This window comes from Centropristis striata, chromosome 10, assembly GCF_030273125.1.
Source record: "Centropristis striata isolate RG_2023a ecotype Rhode Island chromosome 10, C.striata_1.0, whole genome shotgun sequence".
NCBI classification, from domain to species: domain Eukaryota; kingdom Metazoa; phylum Chordata; class Actinopteri; order Perciformes; family Serranidae; genus Centropristis; species Centropristis striata.
The window spans coordinates 1,866,659-1,892,305 of record NC_081526.1 but is presented as its reverse complement, the minus strand read 5'-3'; the positions used below and the strand labels follow the sequence as shown (position 1 = coordinate 1,892,305).

General features: G+C 33.7%; 1 protein-coding gene across 1 annotated transcript in view; it reads right to left on the bottom strand.

Annotated features, from left to right (window-relative positions):
* The window catches only part of pou1f1 (POU class 1 homeobox 1), a 63,952-nt gene that overhangs the window by 842 nt on the left and 37,463 nt on the right, over positions 1 to 25,647 (bottom strand). Inside the window, exons 3-7 of the mRNA XM_059343208.1 lie at positions 19,175 to 19,372; positions 18,408 to 18,506; positions 2,730 to 2,990; positions 1,165 to 1,329; positions 82 to 142 (exon numbers count right to left, since the gene is read on the bottom strand). Of these exons, the coding sequence (XP_059199191.1) occupies positions 82 to 142; positions 1,165 to 1,329; positions 2,730 to 2,990; positions 18,408 to 18,506; positions 19,175 to 19,372 (784 nt within the window). The remainder of the gene's footprint in view (positions 1 to 81; positions 143 to 1,164; positions 1,330 to 2,729; positions 2,991 to 18,407; positions 18,507 to 19,174; positions 19,373 to 25,647) is intronic.

The following is a 25,647-nucleotide window of genomic DNA, read 5'->3' as shown; positions in this document are numbered from 1 at the left end:
ATTGAAAACGAAATTAAAACTAAAACGAATAAAAAATCCCAAACTATAATAACCTTGGTGAACATCTCTGATGGTTTTTACCTGATGGTTGTTCTTCTTTTCCTCTTCCTCTCATTCATCCCTATTTTATCATTGTATAAAGCTGCAGGAGGAGAAGAACAGGAGGTTACTGTTGTTGTTGAGGAGAGAAAACCCTTCACAGCTCACTGAGATATTCATGCATGGATGGCTGGAGGCCCCCAGGGGCCCAGAGAGTCAGGGGCCCCGAACCTTCACCTACAAGACGTCACTCAGGGAGAAACAAACCAGCAGGAACAGAACCAGAACAACCAGAACAACCAGAGAGACAGAAACATGTGGAAAGACCAACAGTAGCTGTTTCTATCAGTGGTGGAAAGTAACTAAGTACTTTTACTCAAGTACTGTACTGAAGTACAATTTCGAGGTACTTTTCCTGACTTGAGTATTTCCATTTTATGGAACTTTATACTTCTACACTGTAAAAAATGTAGATTTTATGGTGAAAAACTGCTAAACCATGACAGTAAAAGACATAAAATGATAAATTAGTTAATTCAGTTTCAGTAACAATGAAACACTGTAAACATACACTACCGGTCAAAAGTTTTAGAACACCCCAAAACTTTTTTGGTCATTTTGTGTCTTTTTTTGGTCATTTTGTGTCTTTTTTTAGTCATTTTGTGTCTTTTTTTGGTCATTTTGTGTCTTTTTCTAAGTCATTTTGTGTCTTTTTTTGTCATTTTGTGTCTTTTTTTGGTCATTTTGTGTCTTTTTTTGGTCATTTTGTGTCTTTTTTTGGTCATTTTGTGTCTTTTTTAGTCCTTTAGTCCAACATAAAATGTGATTTTGAATCTTTTTTTTACTTTCAAAACACTATCATGCTCAATAAATAATTTTAAATGTTGCAAATGTGCATTAATTTCAGAGTACACTGAGACATTAAACTGCATCATTTGCATCATTCACTTGGAAGCTTCATGTATTTTGCAGTGTAATGCAGTCGTTTTTTCTTCATTCTGACTCAAAGCTGCATTTTACAACTTCCACTGAGACAGATTTGAGCTGCTATAGATGAGATATGCAGGTAAAGATGACATTATGATACATAAACCCTCCATGGGGGCTGATAGTGGAGTGACTCACCTCCAGCCAGCTCGGCCTCGTCCAGCCATTTAGCCAGGATGGCCTTCAGCTTGCAGGCGTTCTTGAAGCTCAGCTGCAGGTTTTCAAAGCGGCAGATTGTGGTCTGGCTGAACTCTGAGCCGTGCACCGCCGCCAGGGCCTCGCCCACATTGGTCTGAGTGTAGCCTGCAGGGCAGCATTACAGAGAAATACTTTATAAATTAGCAACCAGCAGCGAGGCAGCGAGGACAAAATCACATGAAACATTCTTAGTGAGGTCTCTAATTGGTGCAGTGGGAGCAAAGAGACGTTTTACTGTTTATTAACCCTCTAGAGTCTCTAAAAGACTTGTTGCCTCCATCAGACTAGAAAACAAAGCAGCGTGGAGCCCTACTGTACATTTACCTCTAAAGTTCTGGCTGTAAACTCCATGAGGCCAGTTTCAGTTTGACAAAATGACTAAAAAAAGAGACAAAATGACTAAGAAAGACACAACAAAAGACACAAAATGACAAAAAAAGACTAATTGTCAAAAGCACACACAAAATAACTAAAAAAGACAACAAAAGACACAAAATGACCAAAAACGACACAAAATGACTTGAAAAATACACAAAATGACTAAAAAAGACACAACAAAAGACACAAATTGACTAAAAAAGACACAAAATGACCAAATAAAGACACAAAATGACTAAAAAATGACCAAAAAAGACAAAATAACTTAAAAAGACGCAGCAAAAGACACAAATAGACCAAAAAAAGACAAAAAATGTATAAAAAGACACAAAATAAGTAAAAAAGATGCAACAAGACACAAAATGACCAAAAAAAGACACAAAATGACCAAAAAAGACACAAAATGACCCAAAAAAGATACAAACTGACCAAAAAAAGACAAAAAACGGCACAAAATGACTAAAAAAGACACAAAAAGACCAAGAAAGACACAAAAATACATGAAATGACCCAAAAAAAGACACAAAAAGACTAAAAAAAGACACAAAATGACACAAAAACACACAAAACGACTAAAAAAAGACACAAAATGACCCAAAATGACCAAAATAGAAACAAAAATACTAAAAAAATACACAAAATTACCTAAAAAGACACAAATTTACGAAAAACGACATAACAAAAGACACAAAAGGACCAAAAAAACACAAAAGGACCAAAAAAAAGACACAAAATTACCAAAAAAAGAAACAAAATGACTAAAAAGACACAAAATGACAAAAAAAGACACAAAATGACCAAAAAAGACACAAAATGACCAAAAAAAGACACAAAATGACAATAAAAAAGACACAAAATTACCAAAAAAGACTCAAAAAGACACAAAATGATTTAAAAAATACACAAAATGACAAATTGTTGGGCTAAACACACCAGAGCCAAATGAAATGGAGTCCCACTAGAATAAAAACCAGAGTTGATGACAGACACACAATCACAAGATCACATTTATGTTGGTTTTTCTTTCTTTCTTTTTGTTCTAAATGTTTTAATCCAGTAATAGAATAATAATAATCCGTCTCCAGGCAGGATGATGAAGGATCCAGACTCTGCAGAGGTAAACTCACCCAGTTTGATCCTGCGGATCTTGAAGTCGTTGGCGAACATCTCCAGCTCTCGTATCTGCGGAGAGTCCATGGCCGGAGCGTCTTCAGGCTCCCGCAGGCTCTTCCTCTGGTCGGCCTTCATCTCGGCCAGGCCGGGGCCCCCGAGGGCCTCCTCAGAGGAGAGCAGGGCCGGGGGCAGCGAGGAGAAACTGTGGCTCAACGCACAGGAGCTGCTGCTGAGACCGTGGTCTGGAAACTTATACAGGCACGGAGTCAGAGAGCCTGAGAGACAGAGAGCAGGGAACATTAGCTGTAAGGGTCTCCGGGGCCCTCAGACTGTCAGAAGGGCCCCTCATGGATCCTGACAGCTTTTATTTCCACAGCACAAAAAAGTTCTGACATGCCAGAGAGAGACGACGAGGACGACTGAGAATAAAAACCTGCAGGAACCTGAAAACCAGATAAAGTAAAGCTTCCAGCAGTGATGAACTGGCCCGAGCAGAGTGACCTGATGGTTATTTGGTTCTTACCAAGATAAAGAAAACTTAAGATATAGAAGTGTTAGATCATTTATCTGGTTTTAAGAGTTAATTTTATGACTTCAACTTTTTATCTCATAATTATGACTTTTCTATCTCATTATTTCAATTTTTTATCTCAAAATTGTGAATTTTTATCTCATAATTTCAACTTTTATTTCATAATTATGACTTTTTTATCTCATTATTTCACATTTTTCAATCTCATAATTTCGATTTTTATCCCATAATTTCAATTTTTATCTCATAATTATGACTTTTTTTCTCATTATTTCAATTTTTATCTCAAAATTATGACTTTTTATCTCATTTCAACTTTTATCTCATAATTTCGACTTTTACCTCATAAATTATGATTTTTTAATCTCATAATTTTGACTTTTATTTCATAATTTTGACTTTTTATTTCATTATTTCAATTTTTATCTCAAAATTATGACTTTTTAAAATCTCATTTCAACTTTGATTTCATATTTTCGACTTTTATCTCAAAATTTCAACTTTTATCTCATAAATTAAAGCTGCAATCGGCGATGAAGCTTTAATTTATCTTGTTTTAAGAGAAAAAAATTATCTGTCCATGCAGCAAGATCATTTCCCTCAGATTTACTGTTTGATCACCTTACTTTGCAGTGCAGTGCTAGTATTTCTCTATTATATTCTCATCATTTTTTGCTCTGATATTCAGCGTATGGTATTTCTGAATAAATGCAACAGTTTTTATCCCTTCCTCACATGAATTGCTCCACCTTTTGCACCTTTTTTTCAGAGGGAAAACCATTTCTTCCTCTCCGCTCTCTGATAAACACAGTTATTATAAAGTGTTTTCATGAATTCTTCCCCTGAAGAACTCTCTCCATAAAACATCCCAGATATTCATCTTTAGTTTACCTGTAATTCAACAAGCCCACTCACATTCTCACAGGAATCCTTGGCTTCTGAGCTGCCACATTCACTGCTTTGTTTTTAAAAAGTCTCTATTCAAAAACCTTTAAACAGCTTCATGCTGCCTGTAGAACACCACGCAGCTTCATATTCTTCATTATTTATCTGCCACTCACTGTTTCTTTCCTTTCTCTTGTATTAATGACAGATTCCTGCCAGAGGAACAGATGGGTGCATGATTAATTGTCATTATGAATATGATATAATTTTGTGTCTTTTTTGTTAATTATGTGTCTTTTTTAGTAATTTTGTGTCTTTTTAAAATATTTTTGTGTCTTTTTTGTTAATTATGTGCCTTTTTTAGTAATTTTGGGTATTTTTTTGTTAATTATGTGTCTTTTTTTTAGTAATTTTGTGTCTTTTTAAAATTATTTTGTGTCTTTTTTGTTAATTATGTGCCTTTTTAGTAATTTTGTGTCTTTTTAAAATTATTTTGTGTCTTTTTGTGTCTTTTTTTGTCATTCTGTCTTTTTTGGTAATTTTGTGTCTTTTTTTAGTCATTTTGTGTCTTCTTTGGGTTATTTTGTGTCTTTTTTTTTTGTAATTTTGTGTCTTTTAATGTCTTTTTTTGGTAATTATGTGCCTTTTTTAGTAATTTTGTGTATTTTTGTGTCATTTTCAGAAATCTTGTCAGGCTGAGACCTTAATATTTCTTCATATTCTTCATTATTTATCTGCCACTCACTGTTTCTTTCCTTTTCTCTTGTATTAATGACAGATTCCTGCCAGAGGAGCAGATGGGTGCATGATTAATTGTCATTATGAATATGATTTTTGTGTCTTTTTTGTTAATTATGTGTCTTTTTTAGTAATTTTGTGTATTTTTTTGTTAATTATGTGTCTTTTTTGGTCATTTTGTGTCTTTTTAAAATCATTTTGTGTCTTTTTTGTTAATTATGTGTCTTTTTTTTAGTAATTTTGTGTATTTTTTTGTTAATTATGTGTCTTTTTTGGTAATTTTGTGTATTTTTTTGTTAATTATGTGTCTTTTTTGGTCATTTTGTGTATTTTTTTGTTAATTATGTGTCTTTTTTGGTCATTTTGTGTCTTTTTAAAATCATTTTGTGTCTTTTTTGTTAATTATGTGTCTTTTTTAGTAATTTTGTGTCTTTTTAAAATAATTTTGTGTCTTTTTGTGTCTTTTTTTGTCATTCTGTCTTTTTTGGTAATTTTGTGTCTTTTTAAAATAATTTTGTGTCTTTTTTGTTAATTATGTGTCTTTTTTTAGTAATTTTGTGTCTTTTTAAAATAATTTTGTGTCTTTTTTTTTGTCATTCTGTCTTTTTTGGTAATTTTGTGTCTTTTTTTAGTCATTTTGTGTCTTCTTTGGGTTATTTTGTGTCTTTTTTTTAGTAATTTTGTGTCTTTTAGTGTCTTTTTTTGGTAATCATGTGCCTTTTTTTAGTAATTTTGTGTATTTTTTTGTTAATTATGTGTCTTTTTTGGTCATTTTGTGTCTTTTTTAAATAATTTTGTGTCTTTTTTTGGTCATTTTCAGAAATCTTGTCAGGCTGAGACCTTAATATTTCTTCACATTCTTCATTATTTATCTGCCACTCACTGTTTTCTTTCCTTTTCTCTTGTATTAATGACAGATTCCTGCCAGAGGAGCAGATGGGTGCATGATTAATTGTCATTATGAATATGATGCTGCTGCACAGCTGCAGAGGAGGAAAAACAAACTGCATTGATCAGTTTCACTCACAAGTTGAATCAGATCAGCAACTATAGGAGCAACCAGGAGGAAATGTTGCTTGTTAGTGTTTGAGTGTGACAGCAGCAGATGTTGCCGGGTAGATTACTGACAGCATCAAAGATGGAGAAACGTTTCTATAATGAGCAACGCAACACTCCCCTCTTGTGTCAGTGGGATTGTAATGCACTGAAAATATAGAATACTAACTGAGATTATAGATCCAATGATAGGGAGGAACAAGACACGAGGTTAAAGTTTAGTGGCCTTACAGTTTTTAATGTCCAGGCTGAAACTAAGACTCAACAACAACAAATGTTCAGTTTTTCAGTAGTTTGTATTGTTGCACTGTACTGTCTGTATTGTTGAGTTTGTCAATTAACAAAATGCAAAGTGAGTGAACAAAAGAAAAATCTAAATCAAATCAATATTTGCTGAGACCACCTTTTGCTTTCAAACCAGCAACAATTCTTCTCAGCATTTTTTCCGCCTTAGACATTTGCACATCACTGTATGTCTAAAAAAATCACATAAATGACATAAAAAGCAGATTTTCCCCAAAATATAGTTGTAGTAGTCTTCTACCAAGAATAGCTCATTTATGTGTCGGAGGATTTTAGTAATACTGTACCTTTAAATATTGTTGTTATTGCTATTTTTTTGTGGCATTGATGAAAATCAGGTTGTAGCTTGCAGTCTACCGAACTGTTCAGATAGATAAAAAAAATGCCACACTCTAGCTTCCAAACTTGCTTTTTTGCTGCCAGGTGAAACTTTTTAAGTTGTGGAAATGATTAACGATGGATGTTATAACTAATGGGATCTTCTATGAGCTAAAATCTCCACATATATTTACTAACAATGTGCTTGTTCCGTTTACATCACATTATGTTTTATGTATTTATATTATAATATCACATGAACCAATCATACACTGCAAATTATTTGTTTCTTACCAAGATAAAACTTTAGATTTAGAAGTGTTAGATAATTTATCTTGTTTATTTATCTTATTTTAAGTGTTCAACATGCTTATTTCTAGATCTAATAATTTTTTAGTGATTTAGTGTTTTTATCTTGTTTTTAGACACACCTTTTTTATAGTGTAGCTAGCCCTTTGTTCAAGTTTTAAAAAACCAGCACCTCAAAATGAGCTCAGCTCTGTCTCTCTGTATTACCATCAGAATAAAGATAGAGATTAGAGAGAAATAGAGAGACATTATCAGGCTTCAAGCAGACTCTGGTGGCTAAATCACTCATTGACTTTGCTCTGAGCTGATTTTATTCTAGTAGATTCTGCAGTGTTTCTCTCCTCCAGCGTATGCAGCACATAGGAATATGTTTGTATAAAAACACTTATATAAGCCATAAAGGCTTCATTTGGAGCTCTGACATAACTGATATTCCTCCAGCAGAGTTTCAGCTGTTTTAGACTCTCCCTGAGGAACTCAGAGGCAGGAGACTAAATGCAGAATCAGCCTCACAGCCCCACAGACACAACGTCTGTGTTTCCAGGAGAGGATGCAGTCATTGACCTGCTGATGGTTCACGTATAGACCAGCTGATGGTTCACGTATAGACCAGCTGATGGTTCACGTATAGACCAGCTGATGGTTCATGTATAGACCAGCTGATGGTTCACGTATAGACCAGCTGATGGTTCACGTATAGACCTGCTGGAGCACCAATCTGTCTGCATCAGTGATTTACTCTTTCTCTGAAACTCTCTCTGACAATCTCTAGGAAATAATATCCAGACACATTTAACCCTCTGGAGTCTTATTTAAGGGCTATTTTGTCCATTTCTGAATCCTTTTTAATGTCTTTTTGTGTCTTTGTAAGTCATTTTGTGTCTTTTTTTGGTCATTCCGTGTCTTTTTGTTAGTCATTTTGTGTCTTTTTTTAGTCATTTTGTGTCTTTTTTTGGCAATTTTGTGTCTTTTTTTTTTGCAATTTTGTGTCTTTTTTTAGTCATTTTGTGTCTTTTAGTGTCTTTTTTGGTAATTTTGTCTTTTTTTATTCATTCTGTTCCTTTTTTGGTCTTTTTGTGTCTTTTTTTAGTCATTTTGTGTTTTTTTTGGTCATTTTGTGTCTTTTTTTAGTCATTTTGTGTCTTTTTTTAGTCATTTTGTGTCTTTTTTGGTCATTTTGAGTCTTTTTTGGTCATTTTGTGTCTTTTTTTAGTTATTTTGTGTCTTTTCTTTTGGTCATTTTGTGTCTTTTTTTTGTCATTTTGTGTCTTTTTTGTGTCTTTTGTGGTCATTCTGTGTCTTTTTTTTTGTCATTTTGTGTCATTTTTTTGTCATTTTCTTGTCATTTTGTATTTTTTTGGTCATTTTGTGTCTTTTTGTGTCTTTTTGTGTCTTTTTCGGTCATTTTGTTTTTTTATGTTTTTTTTTAGTCATTTTGTGTCTTTTTGGTCATTTTGTGTCTTTTTTAGTCATTTTGTCTCTTTTTTTTGTCATTTTGTGTCTTTTTGTGTCTTTTTTGGTCATTTTGAGTCTTTCTTTTGTCATTTTGTGTCTTTTTTTTTGGTCATTTTGAGTCTTTTTTTTGTCATTTTGTGTCTTTTTTTTGTCATTTTGTGTCTCTTTTTAGAGACAAGGTTCCATCCAGTTCTATCATTTGATACTAAATCTATTTGAGCTTGTCTCCAGTTTTACTTGGTATATCATCATCAAACTGAAACTGGCCTCATGGAGTTTACAGCCAGAACTTTAGAGGTAAATGTACAGTAGGGCTCCACGCTGCTTTGTTTTATACTCTGATGGAGGCAACAAGTCTTGTGGAGACTCAACAGGGTTAAAACCCGTTCCACAGAGCTGAATAGTCAGATTCTCTCTTTCCTTGTTGTAAAAGACAACCAGCACCCTGTGGAGGATCCATGTACCTGATTTGTTTCCTCCTGTTGAGGAGATATATGTGTAAAACTCTTTCCCCTGAGATCATCAGCAGTTCTCTGCCTGGTGATGGAGCTGGAGGCTCCTGTTCTCTCTGTGTTGGAGGAAGAAGAAGACTGTGTCTGGTTTGGGCCGGCTGCCTGCTCTGATGTTCCCTGGAGAGTCAACATGCAGTTCTGCTGCGCTGCACTCGCCGGTTGTTTGTTTGTTTGTTTGTGTGCAGACAGACTGGACAACAAGCTCCCTCTGAGAGCTCAGTGGGCTCAGTGGGTCTGTGAGAAGCCTTTGTGTCGGCGGCCATGCAGCCTCCAGCTGGAGGAGATGAACACGGTCCAGACAGAGTGGAGCATCCATCAGCAGCTCCATGCTGACAGCAGACACACTACTGCTGTCATTAACACATGTTTCCCCCAACGAACGAGGTGAAAACACACCACTGGCTTTATATCACCAGCATCTGACTGCAACATTGTGAATTAATTTGAAGATGTATTAAAATATCAGACATTTAGCAGTTTAAATATGCAGTCTCAGTCTCTCTCTCTCTAAATGGTGCAGTGGGAGCATCGAGTCCTTTTAGTATATATTTACCATGTGGAGTGTCCAAAAGCCAGACTTGTTGCCTCCATCAGAGTATAAAACAAAGCAGCGTGGAGCCCTACTGTACATTTACCTCTAAAGTTCTGGCTGTAAACTCCATGAGGCCAGTTTCAGTTTGATGATGATATACCAAGTAAAACTGGAGACAAGCTCAAATAGATTTAGTATCAAATGATAGAACTGGATGGAACCCTCTTATATGGTAGATTTGACACATTTGTTTGTTTATTGAGCATCATAGTGTTTTGAAGTTAAAAAAAAGGATTCAAAACCACATTTTACGTCGGACTAAAGGACTAAAAAAGACATAAAATGACTAAAAAGACACAAAATGACCAAAAAAAGACACAAAATGACTAAAAAAGACACAAAATGACTAAAAAAACCTACACAAAATGACTAAAAAAGACACAAAATGACAAAAAAAAGACACAAAATTACCAACAAAGGACACAAAATTACCAAAAAATTACACAAAATGACAAAAAAGACACAAATCACTAAAAAAAGACACAAAATGACCAAAGAAAGACACAAAATGACAAAAAAGGACACAAAATGACCAAAAAAAGACACAAAATGACCAAAAAAAGACACAAAATGACCAAAAAAAGGCACAAAATGACAAAAAAACCCCCACAAAATGACTAAAAAAGACACAAAATGACTAAAAAAAATACACAAAATGACTAAAAAAAGACACAAAATGACTAAAAGAGACACAAAATGACCAAAAAAAGACACAAAATGACAAAAAAAAGACACAAAATGACTAAAAAAAGGCACAAAATGACTAAAAAAAGACACAAAATGACCAACAAAGGACACAAAATGACTAAAAAAAGACACAAAATGACTAAAAAGACACAAAATGACTAAAAAAAAGAAACAAAATGACCAAAAAAAGACAGAGAAAGTACAGGAAACCTGCTTGATTAAGATCAGAGCGGCTCTGATTTAGGAAATCCCACTGCACCATTTGGAACAATAACAGGAAATCATGAGACCTTCGGCACGAACATTACGTATAAAGTAACAGAAAAGAAAGAAAACTATGCACTTGCTGTTCTCACCAAGGACCTGTTAGTGTATCTAGAGTATTGTATCTGTTTTGTTTTGTCATTAAATCCCTCACAGGAAACTCTTGTTGTTTATTAAGATTTTCCACTACAGCAGCGTTGGTTGGAGTTGTATTTCTAATGAATTTAAGCTTCTTCTCAGCTTTGCTTGTCCTCCTAACTGCAGCAGATATCTGGCTCTTTTCCTGCAGAACGCTCCGCTGTGTGCTGTTTGTGCTGTTTGTGCTGTTTGTGCTGTTTGTGCTGTTTGTGCTGTTTGTGCTGTTTGTGCTTGGCAGGTAGTGAACAGGGTTTAACAGCCGCCTGCAGCACTGTTGAGCATTAACATACTCATGTTTGTAGTAAATGGTGAACTGAGGGAATCCTTTCTGTTTACTCTCATCACATTAACACTGTGTGGCTCCAGGCTCCAGGCCCTGTTGTCTGTTGTCCTGTAAAAATAGTGTTTCCTCCTGTTATAATTATGTTTCCTTCAGCTCCATGTTTAGGTTTTGGGATACAGTTTGGTTCAGCTTTAGGTCGGAGGAAACTCCAAACTCCTTCTATTCTGCTGAGTTCTTCTCAATCTTTAACCCTTTATCAGGCAAAGAACTATATTTGGTAACTTCAGGTAATAATCCGAGAAAAAAATTGCAAATTTACTAGATTAAAGTGGCAAATCTGTACGAAAAAAGTTTCAGATTTACGAGAAAGAAGTGGGAAAAAAGCAACTTTTTTCTCCCAGATTCACCACGTTAACCCTTAATAGGACACTCACTGAAATACTTGCAAATTCCAAATTTCAACCCTAGAGAATATTGGAGGATATTACATACTGCCAGAATGTGTAAAAAAAAAACATACGAAAACAATATTTTGAGAAAAAAAGTTTACGAGATTAAAGTGGCGAATCTACGAGAAAAAAATGTGCAGATTTATGAGATTTAAAGTGGTGAATCTGGGAGAAAAAAGTTGCTTTTATCCCACTTTTTTCTCGTAAATCTGCGTCTTTCTTCGTGCAGATTTGCCACTTTAAATGTCTGAAATCTGCAACTTTTTTTGTTGTAGTTTTGCCACTTTAATCTAGTAAATTTGCAACTTTTTTCTCAAAATATTACCTGAAGTTACCAAATATAGTTCTTTGCCTGATAAAGGGTTAAGAAGAGACTGAAGACCAACTGACCAAAACAGTCTGCAGCATATGACCATGCTAACCACTACACCACTGTGTAGCCCCATATGAATATTTGCAGCAGAAATAAATATCATATATTAATGCAAACTGTGTAAATATTGAACTTTTTACTCCACTACATTTAGCTGACAGCTTTAGTTACTTTACAGGTCGAGATCTAACATAAAATATATGATCAATTTGAGGTGATCAGGCATTTTTTAAAATTAAATCTTATAACAGTATATTAAGAACTTATATGAGCCCTGTCTATACAAAATTAAAACACTGCTTACATAAAAGCCTAAATACAAATATCTAATAATATATTTAGAATATATAAAACAATCTAAGTGGGTTCATTCTGCATAACAAGTACTTTTACTTTTGATACTTTAAGTACATTTTTTGATGCTGATACTTTTGTACTTTTACTTCAGTAAGTTTAGAATGCAGGACTTTTACTGTAGTGGAGTCATTTCACGGTGTGTATTAGTACTTTTACCGCAGTAAAGGATCTGAATACTTCTTCCAAAACTGAAATAAATCTCATATATTCATGCAAACTGTGTTTCTGGGTCCGAAAATACAAATCTGCCGCAATGTGACATTGAAAAGAAAGAAAATGATGTAGAAATGATGTGAAGTGGTTTCTTCCATTGACACCTTTCTCATTCCATTTAGTCATCTGATCCTTTGTTAATATAAAAAATATATTAGCGCTGCTTTAAAAAGTGACCTCGTCTCTTCCAGTTCTCATAATTACAGTTTCCTTTAATGCTATTAACTCTGTTTCTGCCCTTTAGTTCCTCTGCTGTGGCTGTTGTTGGAGAACAAGCTAAAACCTCCTGATGCTAACGAACGTAGCTGATTCTTTTTAATCTGAATGTATTTCAGGCCGACCTGTGACTCTGCAGACAGAACGTTTCTATCAGAGCGTTTAACGGAGTGGCTCCATGTCTCCAGCGCTTTGAATCTGATTAATCTTGTCTGTTAGAAGCAGAAAATCTTATTTCCTCTGCAGAAGTTAATTGTTCTGTGCCGGCTGGGTTTCACTTTAGCTCCGATTCTTTCTGCTCTGTATGTGCTCACACTCAAAAAACACTATACCACATTATTTCTTTAACTTATGCACGCATCATAATGTTGTTATTTTTTATATTTTGTCTCCTATTATTAATGCACAGTCCAAAAGTGATTTCAGACAGGAAGGGACAAAGTCATAACCTTTATTATGTGTCCTGGGAAATTATGTGTTGGTGCAAAATGAGAAAACTTGTTTTTAAAGCTTAAATATTGCACAGTAAAATGTATGATTATGATTCAACTTTGCAGCAATCAAAGTTATATTGCATTATCTTTGTCCTTTGTTGTGATTTGGTCCGACTGCTGCAGGACGATTATTTGTCCTGAAGGTCTCAAGATTTCAGACTTGATGCATTTAAATGTTGCTTTTTCCTGCCTGCTGCAGGAGTCTGAGACCTTCACTAACAAAAGAGCCAGTTTACACAAAACTTGGCGATCCTTTATAGAGTTAGTGGCTGGTTAGTCTTCACTCCCCTGGTCTTTTTTTTTTTTTTTCCCTATTTCTTTTTCACCATGTAAACTGTACGGCCTTCTATATCTGTACAAATGACTGAATGAGGTATAGGTAACACAGTGGTAACTTACTATTTCTCATTTTATTTTATTTTATTTTATTTTTTTATTTATTTTTTCATTTATTTATTTATTTATTTTTTTTATTTATTTATTTATTTTATTTTATTTTTATTATTTAAAAAAAAAAATTTTGACACTTAATTTTTTTTTTTTTTATTTAATTTAATTTTTTTTTTTTTTTGTGTATTCCTTGTCTGTGTGCTGTGCTATTTGTTTATTTTTCCCCCTTTTCTGTGGTTTGTCATGTGAGTGCTTTATGTGGGGAGAAACAAACAAAAGAGCCACTGTTGGCAAAAAAGCTGAGAAAAAATATCTGAATTAAACCTGATTTTGAGCCTTACAATAAGGATAAACAGCCTATAAGTAAAAGTTAGCCTGTCAACATTACCAGTAGGAAAAATAAGTTGCTCATGTCTTTGCTTAATCTCGTCTCTTGAGATCACTTTGAGCTTCTCATATTCATTCTGTGATCATTTGTTTCTACTTCTCCTAAAGCAGCTATTCTCAACCTTGGGGTCGGGACCCCAATTGGGGTCGCGAGATGATTTCTGGGGGTCGCCGAATCATTTTGGAAGTCAGCTCTGTCTCCACTGTGTTGAAGTGTTCATGTGTTAATGTGTTTTAGTCTTTTTGGTCACTTAATGTCTTTTTTTGGTCATTTTGTGTGTTATTTGGTCATTTTGTGTCTTTTTTAGTCATTTTGTGTATTTTTTTGATAATTTTGTGGTCAATTTATGTCTTTTTTGGTCATTTTGTTTCCTCTTTTTTTGGTCATTTTGTGTCTTTTTTTTGTCATTTTGTGTCTTTTTTGGTCATTTTGTGTCTTTTTTTAGTCATTTTGTGTCTTTTCTGGTCATTTTGTGTCTTTTTTTAGTCATTTTGTGTCTTTTCTGGTCATTTTGTGTCTTTTTTTAGTCATTTTGTGTCTTTTCTGGTCAATTTATGTCTTTTTTGGTCATTTTGTTTCCTCTTTTTTTGGTCATTTTCTGTCTTTTTTTAGTCATTTTGTGTCTTTTTTGGTCATTTTGTGTCTTTTTTATAGTAATTTTGTGTCTTTTCTGGTCATTTTGTGTCTTTTTTTAGTCATTTTGTGTCTTTTTTTAGTCATTTTGTGTCTTTTCTGGTCATTTTGTGTCTTTTTTTATAGTAATTTTGTGTCTTTTCTGGTCATTTTGTGTCTTTTTTTAGTCATTTTGTGTCTTTTCTGGTCATTTTGTGTCTTTTTTGGTCATTTTGTGTCTTTTTTTGATCATTTTTGTGGTCAATTTGTGTCTTTTTTGGTCATTTTGTTTCCTTTTTTTGGTCATTTTGTGTCTTTTTTGGGTGATCTGAACTGTGTGTGTGAGATTGTGTTCAGTGAGTGGGGGTCACGGACAACATGCATGTTAAATTGGGGGTCGCGACTAAAAAAAGGTTGAGAACTACTGACCTAAAGCACCTTTAGGAGCAAGAGATCAGCTAAAAAGAGACAAAGACATCACTGAGACAAAGGAGGTTGAGGTTAGAAAACCATTTGATTAATACTTGAGAAGTGGATAAACTGAGGGGATCATATAGTTTTATACCCCTGATCTCTATTATGTCTCAATCCTTCAAAATAACTGAGACATAATAGAGATCAGAGGCATAAAACTATATGATCCCCTCAGTTTATCCACTTCTCTAGTTTTGCTCAAATGGTTTTCTCAACTATGGGTAATAGGTCTTAATTAGCATTTGTTAAATCGTTTTGTCAGAATACAGTGAGGACCATAGACTGGATAGAATAAATTGGTGCAAATGAGAGACTGGACACTGAAGAAATATCTCAGGAGATTCTGGATCCAAAGCTGTCTAGCTGGGAAACGTAAAATTAGCAAAGCTTAGCATTTAAGGTGCAGGGCTGCAGACTTTTGAAAGCTATGATGCACATTTTAGTTGACTAAAACGTTAAAAGATTGCCGTATAAAAAACACATTTTTAACAATTGAAGAGTACAAATTGCTTTGTGCCTACACCTTTGATAAATTAAAATCATAAATATAAAGAAATAATCGTTTCATTTCGTATATTTTTCTCACAGGGAGCTGCTACAGATGGCCTAAAGAGCCACATGTGGCTCTGAAGTAGAAAGTTTGCTGACTCCTGGCTTTAGAGCAGGGGTCTCAAACCCAAATTACCTGGGGGCTGCTGGAGGCAGTATCCAAATGACCAAAAAAAGACACAAAATTACTAAAAAAATACACAAAATGACAAAAAAAAGACACAAAATGACCCAAAAAAGACACAAAATGACCAAAAAAAAGACACAAAATGACAAAAAAGGCACAAAATTACAAAAAAAGACACAAAATTACGAAAAAAGACACAAAATGACCAAAAAAAGACACTAAATTACTTAATAAAGACACAAAATTATTTTAAAAAGACACAGAATTACCAAAAAAAGACACAAAATGACCAAGAACAGGAATTAAAGGGACCTTCCACACACAACACAGTAAAGTACCATTCATATAAAACTCACATTAAACTTTCATATCAAGGTGGGGGCCACAAAATATCGTCACGAGGGCCACAATTGGCCCGCGGGCCGCGAGTTTGAGACCCATGCTCTAGATTTATATACTAAAAATGATATTCCTTTGCCAGAAAATTCTTTGAAATATAGGATCGTAGTAAGAAGCTGACAGAGAAAATGTTTTTAGGGTCTTTAAAATTGAGTCCAACTCAACTCCAGGAACTCTCAGTAATTAATCTGTTTAATATGAAGGTTTCAAACATTCAAAGGCTATGAAAGCAATAAACTGTTAGTAAATGAAGCAATTGTTATAAATTACATACACTAATGGTGCTGCTGAATGCTGAAAATATTCTCTGGCAGCTTAAAGAGACTTGAGTTTGGCTCCAGAGTCTAGTGACATGGAAGAGAAAAACAGCGAATCTCTTCACACCAATAAAAAAACTCCCCCTGACAGCTTCTATATTCATGTTTCTCCTCTCTCTGCAGGAGCAGCAGGAGGTGCCAAGTCATCTCTGACAGTTCTGTTTAACAAGTGCTCTAAAGAGCTGAAGCGTTCGGCGGAGTAATCAAGGCTGAAATTGATTTTAACTGGTAGCAAATTTTAAATTAAATGGGAATAAACAAATCGTCTGCTCACTTTACTGGATTTAACTGCAGGGCAGGAGAGGGATGATTGAGTGTGTGTGTGTGTGTGTGTGTGTGTGTGTGTGTGCGTGTGTGTGTGTGTGTGTGTGCGTGTGTGTGTGTGTGTGTGTGTGTTCTTGTTCCTCCTACATAGTGAGGACCGGAACACGTTTTTTAACCAACAGAGTGAGGACATTTTTGCAAAGTGAGGACATTTTGGCCGGTCCTCACTTCTTTTTAAAGGAAATAAAGGCAAAATTTACTGTGACCTCTTTTAATCTCCCACCCAACAAATACCCCATTACAAAACACTACAACTAATAAAAACTAAACTACAACTAAAGCATTTAAAAAAAAAAAAATACTAAACTAAAACTAGCAAACTCACTCTAAAAACTCATTAAAACTAACTGGATTTGGAAACAAAAATTCAAAATCCAATTAAAACTAATGAAAAACTATTATAACCTTGCAAGGGAATTCACTGTTACAATGAGGGTCCTCACAAAGATAGAAGTACAGGAATGTGTGTGTGTGTGTGTGTGTGTGTGTGTGTTCATGTACTTCCTACATAGTGAGGACTGGAACACGTTTTTTAACCAACAGAGTGAGGACATTTTTGCAAAGTGAGGACATTTCGGCCGGTCCTCACTTCTTTAAAGGCTTTTTTTTTTTAGATTTCAGACTTTGTTTTAAGGGTTAAAGGTTACATGATAATGATAATTAACTGAAACTGTATTGTGTGGTTACAAAACTAACTAAAATTATAGTGAAAATGTCCTTCGTTTTCCTCTTTGTCAACTTTTTTCATACATAATGAAGATGGATCAGACAAAGGAAATAAAGGCAAAATTTACTGTGACCTCTTTTAATCTCCCACCCAACAAATACCCCATTACAAAACACTACAACTAATAAAAACTAAACTAAAACTAAGGCATTCAAAAAAATAAATACTAAACTAAAACTAGCAAACTCACTCTAAAAACTCATTAAAACTAATTGAATTTGAAAACAAAAATTCAAAATCCAATTAAAACTAAAACTAATGAAAAATTATCATAACCTTGCAAGGGAATTCACTGTTCCAATGAGGGTCCCCACAAAGATAGAAGTACAAGAATGTGTGTGTGTGTGTGTGTGTGTGTGTGTGTTCTTGTTCTTCCCACATAGTGAGGACCAGGACACGTTTTTAACCAACAGAGTGAGGACATTTTTGCAAAGTGAGGACATTTCGGCCGGTCCTCACTTCTTTAAAGGCTTTTTTTTTTGAGAATCAGACTTTGTTTTAAGGGTTAAAGGTTACATGATGATGATAATTAACTGAAACTGTATTGTGTGGTTACAAAACTAACTAAAATTATAGTGAAAATGTCCTTCGTTTTCATCTTTGTCAACTTTTTTCATACATAATGAAGATGGATCAGACAAAGGAAATAAAGGCAAAATTTACTGTGACCTCTTTTAATCTCCCACCCAACAAATACCCCATTACAAAAAACTACAACTAATAAAAACTAAACTAGAACTAACAAACTCACTCTAAAAACTCATTAAAACTAAATTAATTTGAAAACAAAATTTCAAAATCCAAATAAAACTAAAACTAATGAAAAATCCAAAACTATTATAACCTTGCAAGGGAGTTCGCTGTTACAATGAGGGTCCTCACAAATATAGAAGTACAAGAACATGTGTGTGTGTGTGTGTGTGTGTTCTTGTACTTCCTACATAGTGAGGACCAGAACACGTTTTTAACCAACAGAGTGAGGACATTTAAAAAAAAGAAATACTAAACTAAAACTAGCAAACTTACTCTAAAAACTCATTAAAACTGAATTTGAAAAACAAAAAATCATAACCCAATTAAAACTAAAACTGATGAAAAATCCAAAACTATTATAACCTTGCAAGGGAATTCACTGTTACAATGAGGGTCCTCACAAAGATAGAAGTACAAGAACATGTGTGTGTGTGTGTGTGTGTGTGTGTGTGTGTTACCTTGCAGTGGGTTAGTACTAGCGACCATGTTTGGATGAGGAACAGCACATGTCTGCAGGATTCTAGTCTGAGAGATGCTGGCGGAGAGCATCTCCTGAGCTACAGACAGAGAAAACACAGAAAAAATAACAACATTGATCATCGTTCTTATACAAGATAAAATCTTTATCATCATACTGCAAAAAAGGTGTTTAGTCTAAAAACTAGATAAAAAACACTAAATCTGAGGGAAATGATCCAGCTGCATGGAGAGCAAGATCAGCTGATGTCTAGACATTTAACATGGTTTTCTTCATAATAATTATCATTATCATTATCAAGAAAACCATGGAAAATGGAAAAAAATACTAGCCCATCATTGTTTTCTTCACTTTTTTGTTCATTTTAATGCCTTGTAACACTAAAGGTACACTGTAAAAAATGTTACAGTAAGAAATTATCAAATTACATCAGAAATAGGGCATACAATTGAAAATTGTATATCACCATAGTAGACACTTTTAATTACTGTAAATGAAAGAATAGCACAAAACTTTTTCTGTAGGAAACACAGTTTTGCTGTAAAAATATAGCATTTTCATGTAAAGTTAATGGAGAAATACCATGATGTGTGAATGAATGACACAATTATCCTAAAAAATAATGGGAATATTCAGTCTAAATTACAGTTTTTGCTGATATAGCCACAGGAAAACTCTGCTCAAAAAAAATGTAGCGTATCATTCCTCAGCCTCAGAAGAATGGACACTAACTCCTCCTCCTCTCACCTGCCATCATGCCGTAGGTGGCCTGCTGGTTGCCGTAGTGACAGGCGGTGACGGGGTAGTGGAGCCCCGGGGGGCTGTTGCCGAGGGCGTTGCCGAGGGCGTTGCCCAGCGAGGAGGTGGACAGGTGCATGTGGGAGCGTTTGGTGGGCTGACCCAGAGACAGACCTGAGGGGAGAGGACAGACAGCAGGGTTACAGTCTGATCACAGGACAGAAGATCAATAAACAGGCTGGAGGGAATATTAGACCACCATGTTTCTCTACAGTCATTTCTCATTCATTTTAATGTCTGGTACAACTAAAGGTACATTTGTTTAGACAAATATAATGATAACAACAAAAAAGATCTTAAGAGTTTAATTTAAGAGCTGATATCTTATTGATAATAACCAAAATTATTATCAGTTGTGTCTTTTTATTGGTAATTTTCTGTCTTTTTTGGTAATTTTCTGTCTTTTTATTGGTCACTATAGGTCTTTTCTGGCCATTTTGTGTCTTTTTGTGGTCATTTTGTGGTCAATATGAGTCCTTTTTTGGTCATTATGTGTCATTTTGTGGTCAATTTGATTCTTTTTTGGGTAATTTTGTGTCTTTTCTGACAAATCCCAAAGCATCAAGTTATTCCTTTCCCAGGAGTCTCTGGCTTGAAGCTGACTGTTCCACACTCAGGAGGTCAGAATGGACCTTTAGACTGATAGCAAAGGACTTAGATTAAAAGTAACAATAAAATATAAAAAAACATATATAAAAGCACAGACAGAGAGGTGTTTTAGTTGTTGTCTGCTTCATTATTTGTCCAAAATTCGTCGTATCAACTGAGTTTGTCTGATCTGAACTGAGAGATTCTGTTCAGTGAGACAACATGATGTTAGATTGGGGGTCGAGACTCAGAAAGGTTGAGAACTGCTGATATAGAGGGTTAACATAAAACCTCACTTCAACTAAAACTTTCCCCTGAAAGTCCATCAAAGCTTCTTTTCCTGCTCAGATGAATGTAAATCATGTTGACTCTCTCAGTTTGCTCATCAAGAAAGTTCCACCACATCAGAAAGAAAAAGCTGATGATGCTGCTAATATTTACCCAAAGCTAATATCACCATGTTAGTCTAGTGCAGACAGAGTCCAGACTGACTGAACAAATTTATTATTTATTTATTATTTAAAGCATACACTGAAGAGAAATGTCAGCTACCATACACTGTGAAAAAAAAAAAAAAAACCCGTTACGTTAATGATCAAGTGGTGGCTGGCTGTCTGTTGCTTCTGTTTTGTATAATCTGTTTGTTTACTTTTATTTTATTTTATTTATTTATTTTTTCCATTGGGTTTCTTCTTTCTCTCTTGTATTGTATGTGTCTGTATATATATATATGTGCCAAAACGTTGCATAAATAAAATTTACAAAAAAAAAAGGAAAAAAAAGAAAAAACAGTTGTTTTAATGGTAAAAACCAGCAGCTGTGGTTGCCAGAAATTTACCGTAATAAATACGGTGCAACTTTTTCTAATATTATGGTAAAATGATATTAACACTGTTGATTTCACATTTAAGATTGCCATTTTATTCCATATTTTACTATAAAAATAAAGCGTGTTCTGCCATTTAATTGACAAGAAAATACTTTATAAATGCTGCATAAATTAAAGATTTTAACATTAAAATGAACAAGAAATTGGAAAATGGTCTACTAATTTTTTCCATGACTGTATCTTGCATTATTTTTCTGCTCAGAAACTTTCTACGTGATTCTGTTGGACTATATTTTGTTTGTTATATTTTGCAATGAGTCTATAAACCAAATATGAGAAGTGGTCATCTAAAAAAAATGGGGAAAAAATACAGTTTGTAAATATTTTGTAAGAAAATTCATAATTATTGTAGCCTTGTCTTCACTTGCAGGTTATTTTCTATTAATGTTTCATGATATTTGGTCTCTAATCAACATATACATGATGACAGAAAACAGAGAAACGCAGTGTTGGTGGTTCTGTTCTGACTCTGAGAGCATCTCGACACATTAGTGTTTCAAGTGAACCTGCATAAAAAGATGAATACATGAATAATTATGTAATTAGCAGAGGACATGACCAGAGTAATGTTCAACTCTATTTAAATACACTTAGCAGAGGAGAGCCGTCTTTATCTCGCTGGGAAACAAATAAATGAAACACTGGTGAAGATCTGGAGGTTCATTTATCTGCATGTGTTTTATCTCACCATTAAACCACATAAGTTCATTTCAAACCACTTTTCAGAAGGTTATGGAAGGTTTGAGACCCAAAACACATCTGAGCACTTTCCTGCATTTACTTCTACACTGTAAAAAATGTGTGTGTACACTGTGAATGTATATATTAGCCAAACAGTATTTTTTTTACAGTTTGTTTACTCCACTGTAAATAAACTGGCATCTTGTTTTTAACAAAGATATACTGTAATATATATACAAGACTTCCCTGTAATTTTTGCTTTTATTTTTTTGTAAAAATACTTTTTCTCACTGTTAAATGTACGAAACGCCGTATCTCTAACAGAAATATACTGTAATATTTAACTAGAAAATTTCCTCTGGGGAAATTCTGAAAGGGCCACGGAGGCTACTGCCGGTGTGTGTACACTATGATGAGATTCTTCAGAGATTTCAAACTATGCCCTTTAACCTCAAAATGTGTGTGTGTGTGTGTGTGTGTGTGTATGTGTAACTGTAATCACATCAAAGATCAAAGGCAATCAGATCAAAACAATCAACAGAATTAACTGACACCAACTGCCAATGTACCGGAACAGAGGTGGACAGACTGGAATTTCTGGCCTCGAACAGAAAGCATTTTTGGCAAAACCATAATACCTATCATTGATCCGACTTCACTTTGAGCGTTCTGAGTTCTTCCTGAACGTCTACATATGTTTTTTTTAAAGAAAAGTTAAAAAATAGCTTTGTTAGAGCGATCTAAAAAAACTGTTACATCTCCCTTTTTCAGAAATCTTCCTGTGTTTTTAATATGGGAGCCAATGAGGCTGTTGGTGGTGTTGGTGGTGCATCTGTGCGTCCTACGCCCAAACTATAACTCTGACAGCTTTACCAGAGGATTGTGAGGGAGAAGACAAATTTTCCTACGTTTCTATGTATAAATTATTTCTGTAGAGTGAAATTTGCGGCCTGGAGCGCAGTTTTAAAATTAATTTTTTAACAGTTTTTTCTCTCCCTCTACACTCTGAGCGATGACATCACACACTCTGACACGAACATTCCGTGCAATACACACCCATTATAATCTCAGAATTTCTCCAAAAATGATCATGGTCATTGAACAGGGATTGATAAAAAACTATATGACCTATCGAAACGTGGATTAATACACCGATACACAAGACTTGTGTCTACTGTTTAAAGTTTAAATGGAGTCTCTAGGTGAAATTATGCCGGAGAAGTAGACGTTTAAAAATCTCCAATTATTGTTCTTTTTCGCTCATTTTCTTTTGGCCGTCCCATTCACTTCAATGCAAAATTTCTATTTTCTATCTATAGGAGGTCCTCTGGGTGCTGCAGGTGACTGATTCTGGTCTCAGCAATAAGTTGCTCCTATAGACCTCTAATTGCCCCACATGGTCCCTGATGGAGGCCAGTTGTGTGTTTCAGGCTGATGAATTGGATTGAAAAATACATTTATTCAAAGCCAGCCCAAATTATGTAAATGTATCTGATCAGCTGGTTTGGCCAGCTGTCTCTACTCAGAGGATAATTACTCTGAGGATGTTTTATCATATGGCAAACTCCCCAAGCTCTTCTTCACCATCATCATCATCATCATCAGCGCATTGTGGAGGAAACTTCCTGCAGGTTTAAGAGCCGAGTCATTGTTCTACACAAGAATAAACTGGATTATATTATAATTAGTCAGACAATAGATTTATAAAGCAGCAGGTTAAAAATACAGTCATAGAAAATATTATTAGATCGCACTTTATTGTTCTTTTTAATGTCTGGTTCAACTAAAGGTTCATTTGTTCGGATAAATATAATGATTACAACAAAAATATCTGATAATAGTTTAATTTAAGAGCTGATATCTAGACATTTAACATGGTTTTATTGATCATGATTTTGGTTATTATCAAGAATGTTTCCATGACTGTGGATGTAAATTACCAAAAAAGACATTAAATGACCAAAAGACACAAAATGACTAACAATTGATATAAAAATGACTAAAAAAGACACAAAATGCCAAGAAAATAATGTAAAAATGACTAAAAACTACACAAAATTATTGGATTAGAAACAAATTGACCAAAATAGATATAAAAATGATCCAAAAAGACACAAAATGATCAAAAATTGATGTAAAAATGACTAAAAAAGACACAAAATGACAAAAAAATTATGTAAAAATGACTAAAAAAACTACATAAAATTATTGGAATAGAAACAAATTGACCAAAATAGATGTAAAAATGATCAAAAACGACACAAAATGATCAAAAATTGATGTAAAAATGACTAAAAAAGACACAAAATGACAAAAAAATGATGTAAAAATGACTAAAAAAATTAAACAAAATTAATGGATTAGAAACAAATTGACCAAAATAGATGTAAAAATGATCAAAAAAGACACAAAATGATCAAAAATTTATGTAAAAATGACTAAAAAAAAGACACAAAATGATTAAAAAAAAAATGATGTAAAAATGACTAAAAAAACTACATAAAATTATTGGATTAGAAACAAATTGACCAAAATAGATAAAATAAATTAAAATTACTAAAAAAAGACATAAAATGATCAAAATTCATTATATTTGTCCAAACAAATGTTCCTTTAGTTGTACCAGAGATTAAAATGAACACGATATTAGAGAAAACAAGGTGGTCTAATATTTTTTTCCATGACTATATCTTGCATATTTATTTTATTTGTTATATCTTGCAGTGAGTCTATGAACCAACGAGCAGGAGAAGGAGATGTTTCACTGAAAAGGAATAAAATTATGATCTCAAACTGAAAATCTAAGCTCTTGAATAAAGATATTTATATTATTTATTATTATGGATATTTGTTCCATATGTATCGTTCATCTCCAGTGTTGGGAAGGGAACTTTTCAAATGTATTCCATTACATTTTTGTAATATATTTCATTAGATTTCTCAAATGAAGTCATGTAATCTTGATTGCTGCACTAAAAAAACCTCCCTATAGGAAATGTATTCCTCATATAAAATGGACAGAAAATATAAAAACACTCAGTATTAAATAGAAATAGAATTAAACAGTTCCTCTGTGAAGGCCGTGCTCTATATTGCAATTTTAACAAAAGTTAAACTCATTTGTGTTTTTCCCTGATATGATTTGGATTTCCTCCAAAGTTTTATAGATTTTTCCTCTTGACCCATGATACTCTCTGAAACCAAGTTGCATAAAAATCAGGCAAGTAGTTTTTCTATAATCCTGCTGACATTCTGAAAAAAAAACAGTGGTGGAAAGTAACTAAGTACATTTACTAAATGTAAATGTAAAATGTAAATGTAAATGTATTTCCATTTTATGTAACTTTATACTTCTACTTCACTACATTTTGAGGCAAATATTGTTCTTTTTACTCCACTACATTTAACTGACAGCTTTAGTTACTTTTGACATGAAAATCAAGATCAATTTAAATTGATTAGATGTTGTTTTTTCAATTAAATCTCATAACAATATATAAAGTAGTTAAATGAGTCCTATCTTGAGGAAATTAAAATGCTGCTTACATAAATACATCAATACAAATAATCCAACAATATATTTAGAATAAATAAAACAATCTGAGTGGGTCCATTCTGCATAACGAGTACTTTTACTTTTGATACTTTAAGTACATTTTGATGCTGGTACTTTTGTACTTTTACTTCAGTAAAACCAAAATTTACCAAAAATTACCAAAGACGAGGTAAAATAAACAAAAAAATAAACAAAATTACCTTTAAAAAAAACCCATAAAAGTTCCAAAACAAAAGCGAAAAGACACAAAAATGAAAAGAAATTACAAAAAATTAAAAACATTTCAAAAAGACACAAAATTACAAAAAAATATATTTACAATTACCAAAAAAAGTGACAGAATATACACAAAATTACCCCCAAAAAAGACACAAAATTACCAAAATATGTATATATATTTAGAATATATAAAACAATCTGAGTGGGTTCATTCTGCATAACGAGTACTTTTACTTTTGATACTTTAAGTATATTTTGATGCTGATACTTTTGTACTTTTACTTCAGTAAGTTTTGAATGCAGGACTTTTACTGTAGTGGAGTCATTTCACAGTGTGTATTAGTACTTTTACTGCAGTGGAGTTATTTCACAGTGTGTATTAGTACTTTTACTGCAGTGGAGTCATTTCACAGTGTGTATTAGTACTTTTACTGTAGTGGAGTAATTTCACAGTGTGTATTAGTACTTTTACTGTAGTGGAGTCATTTC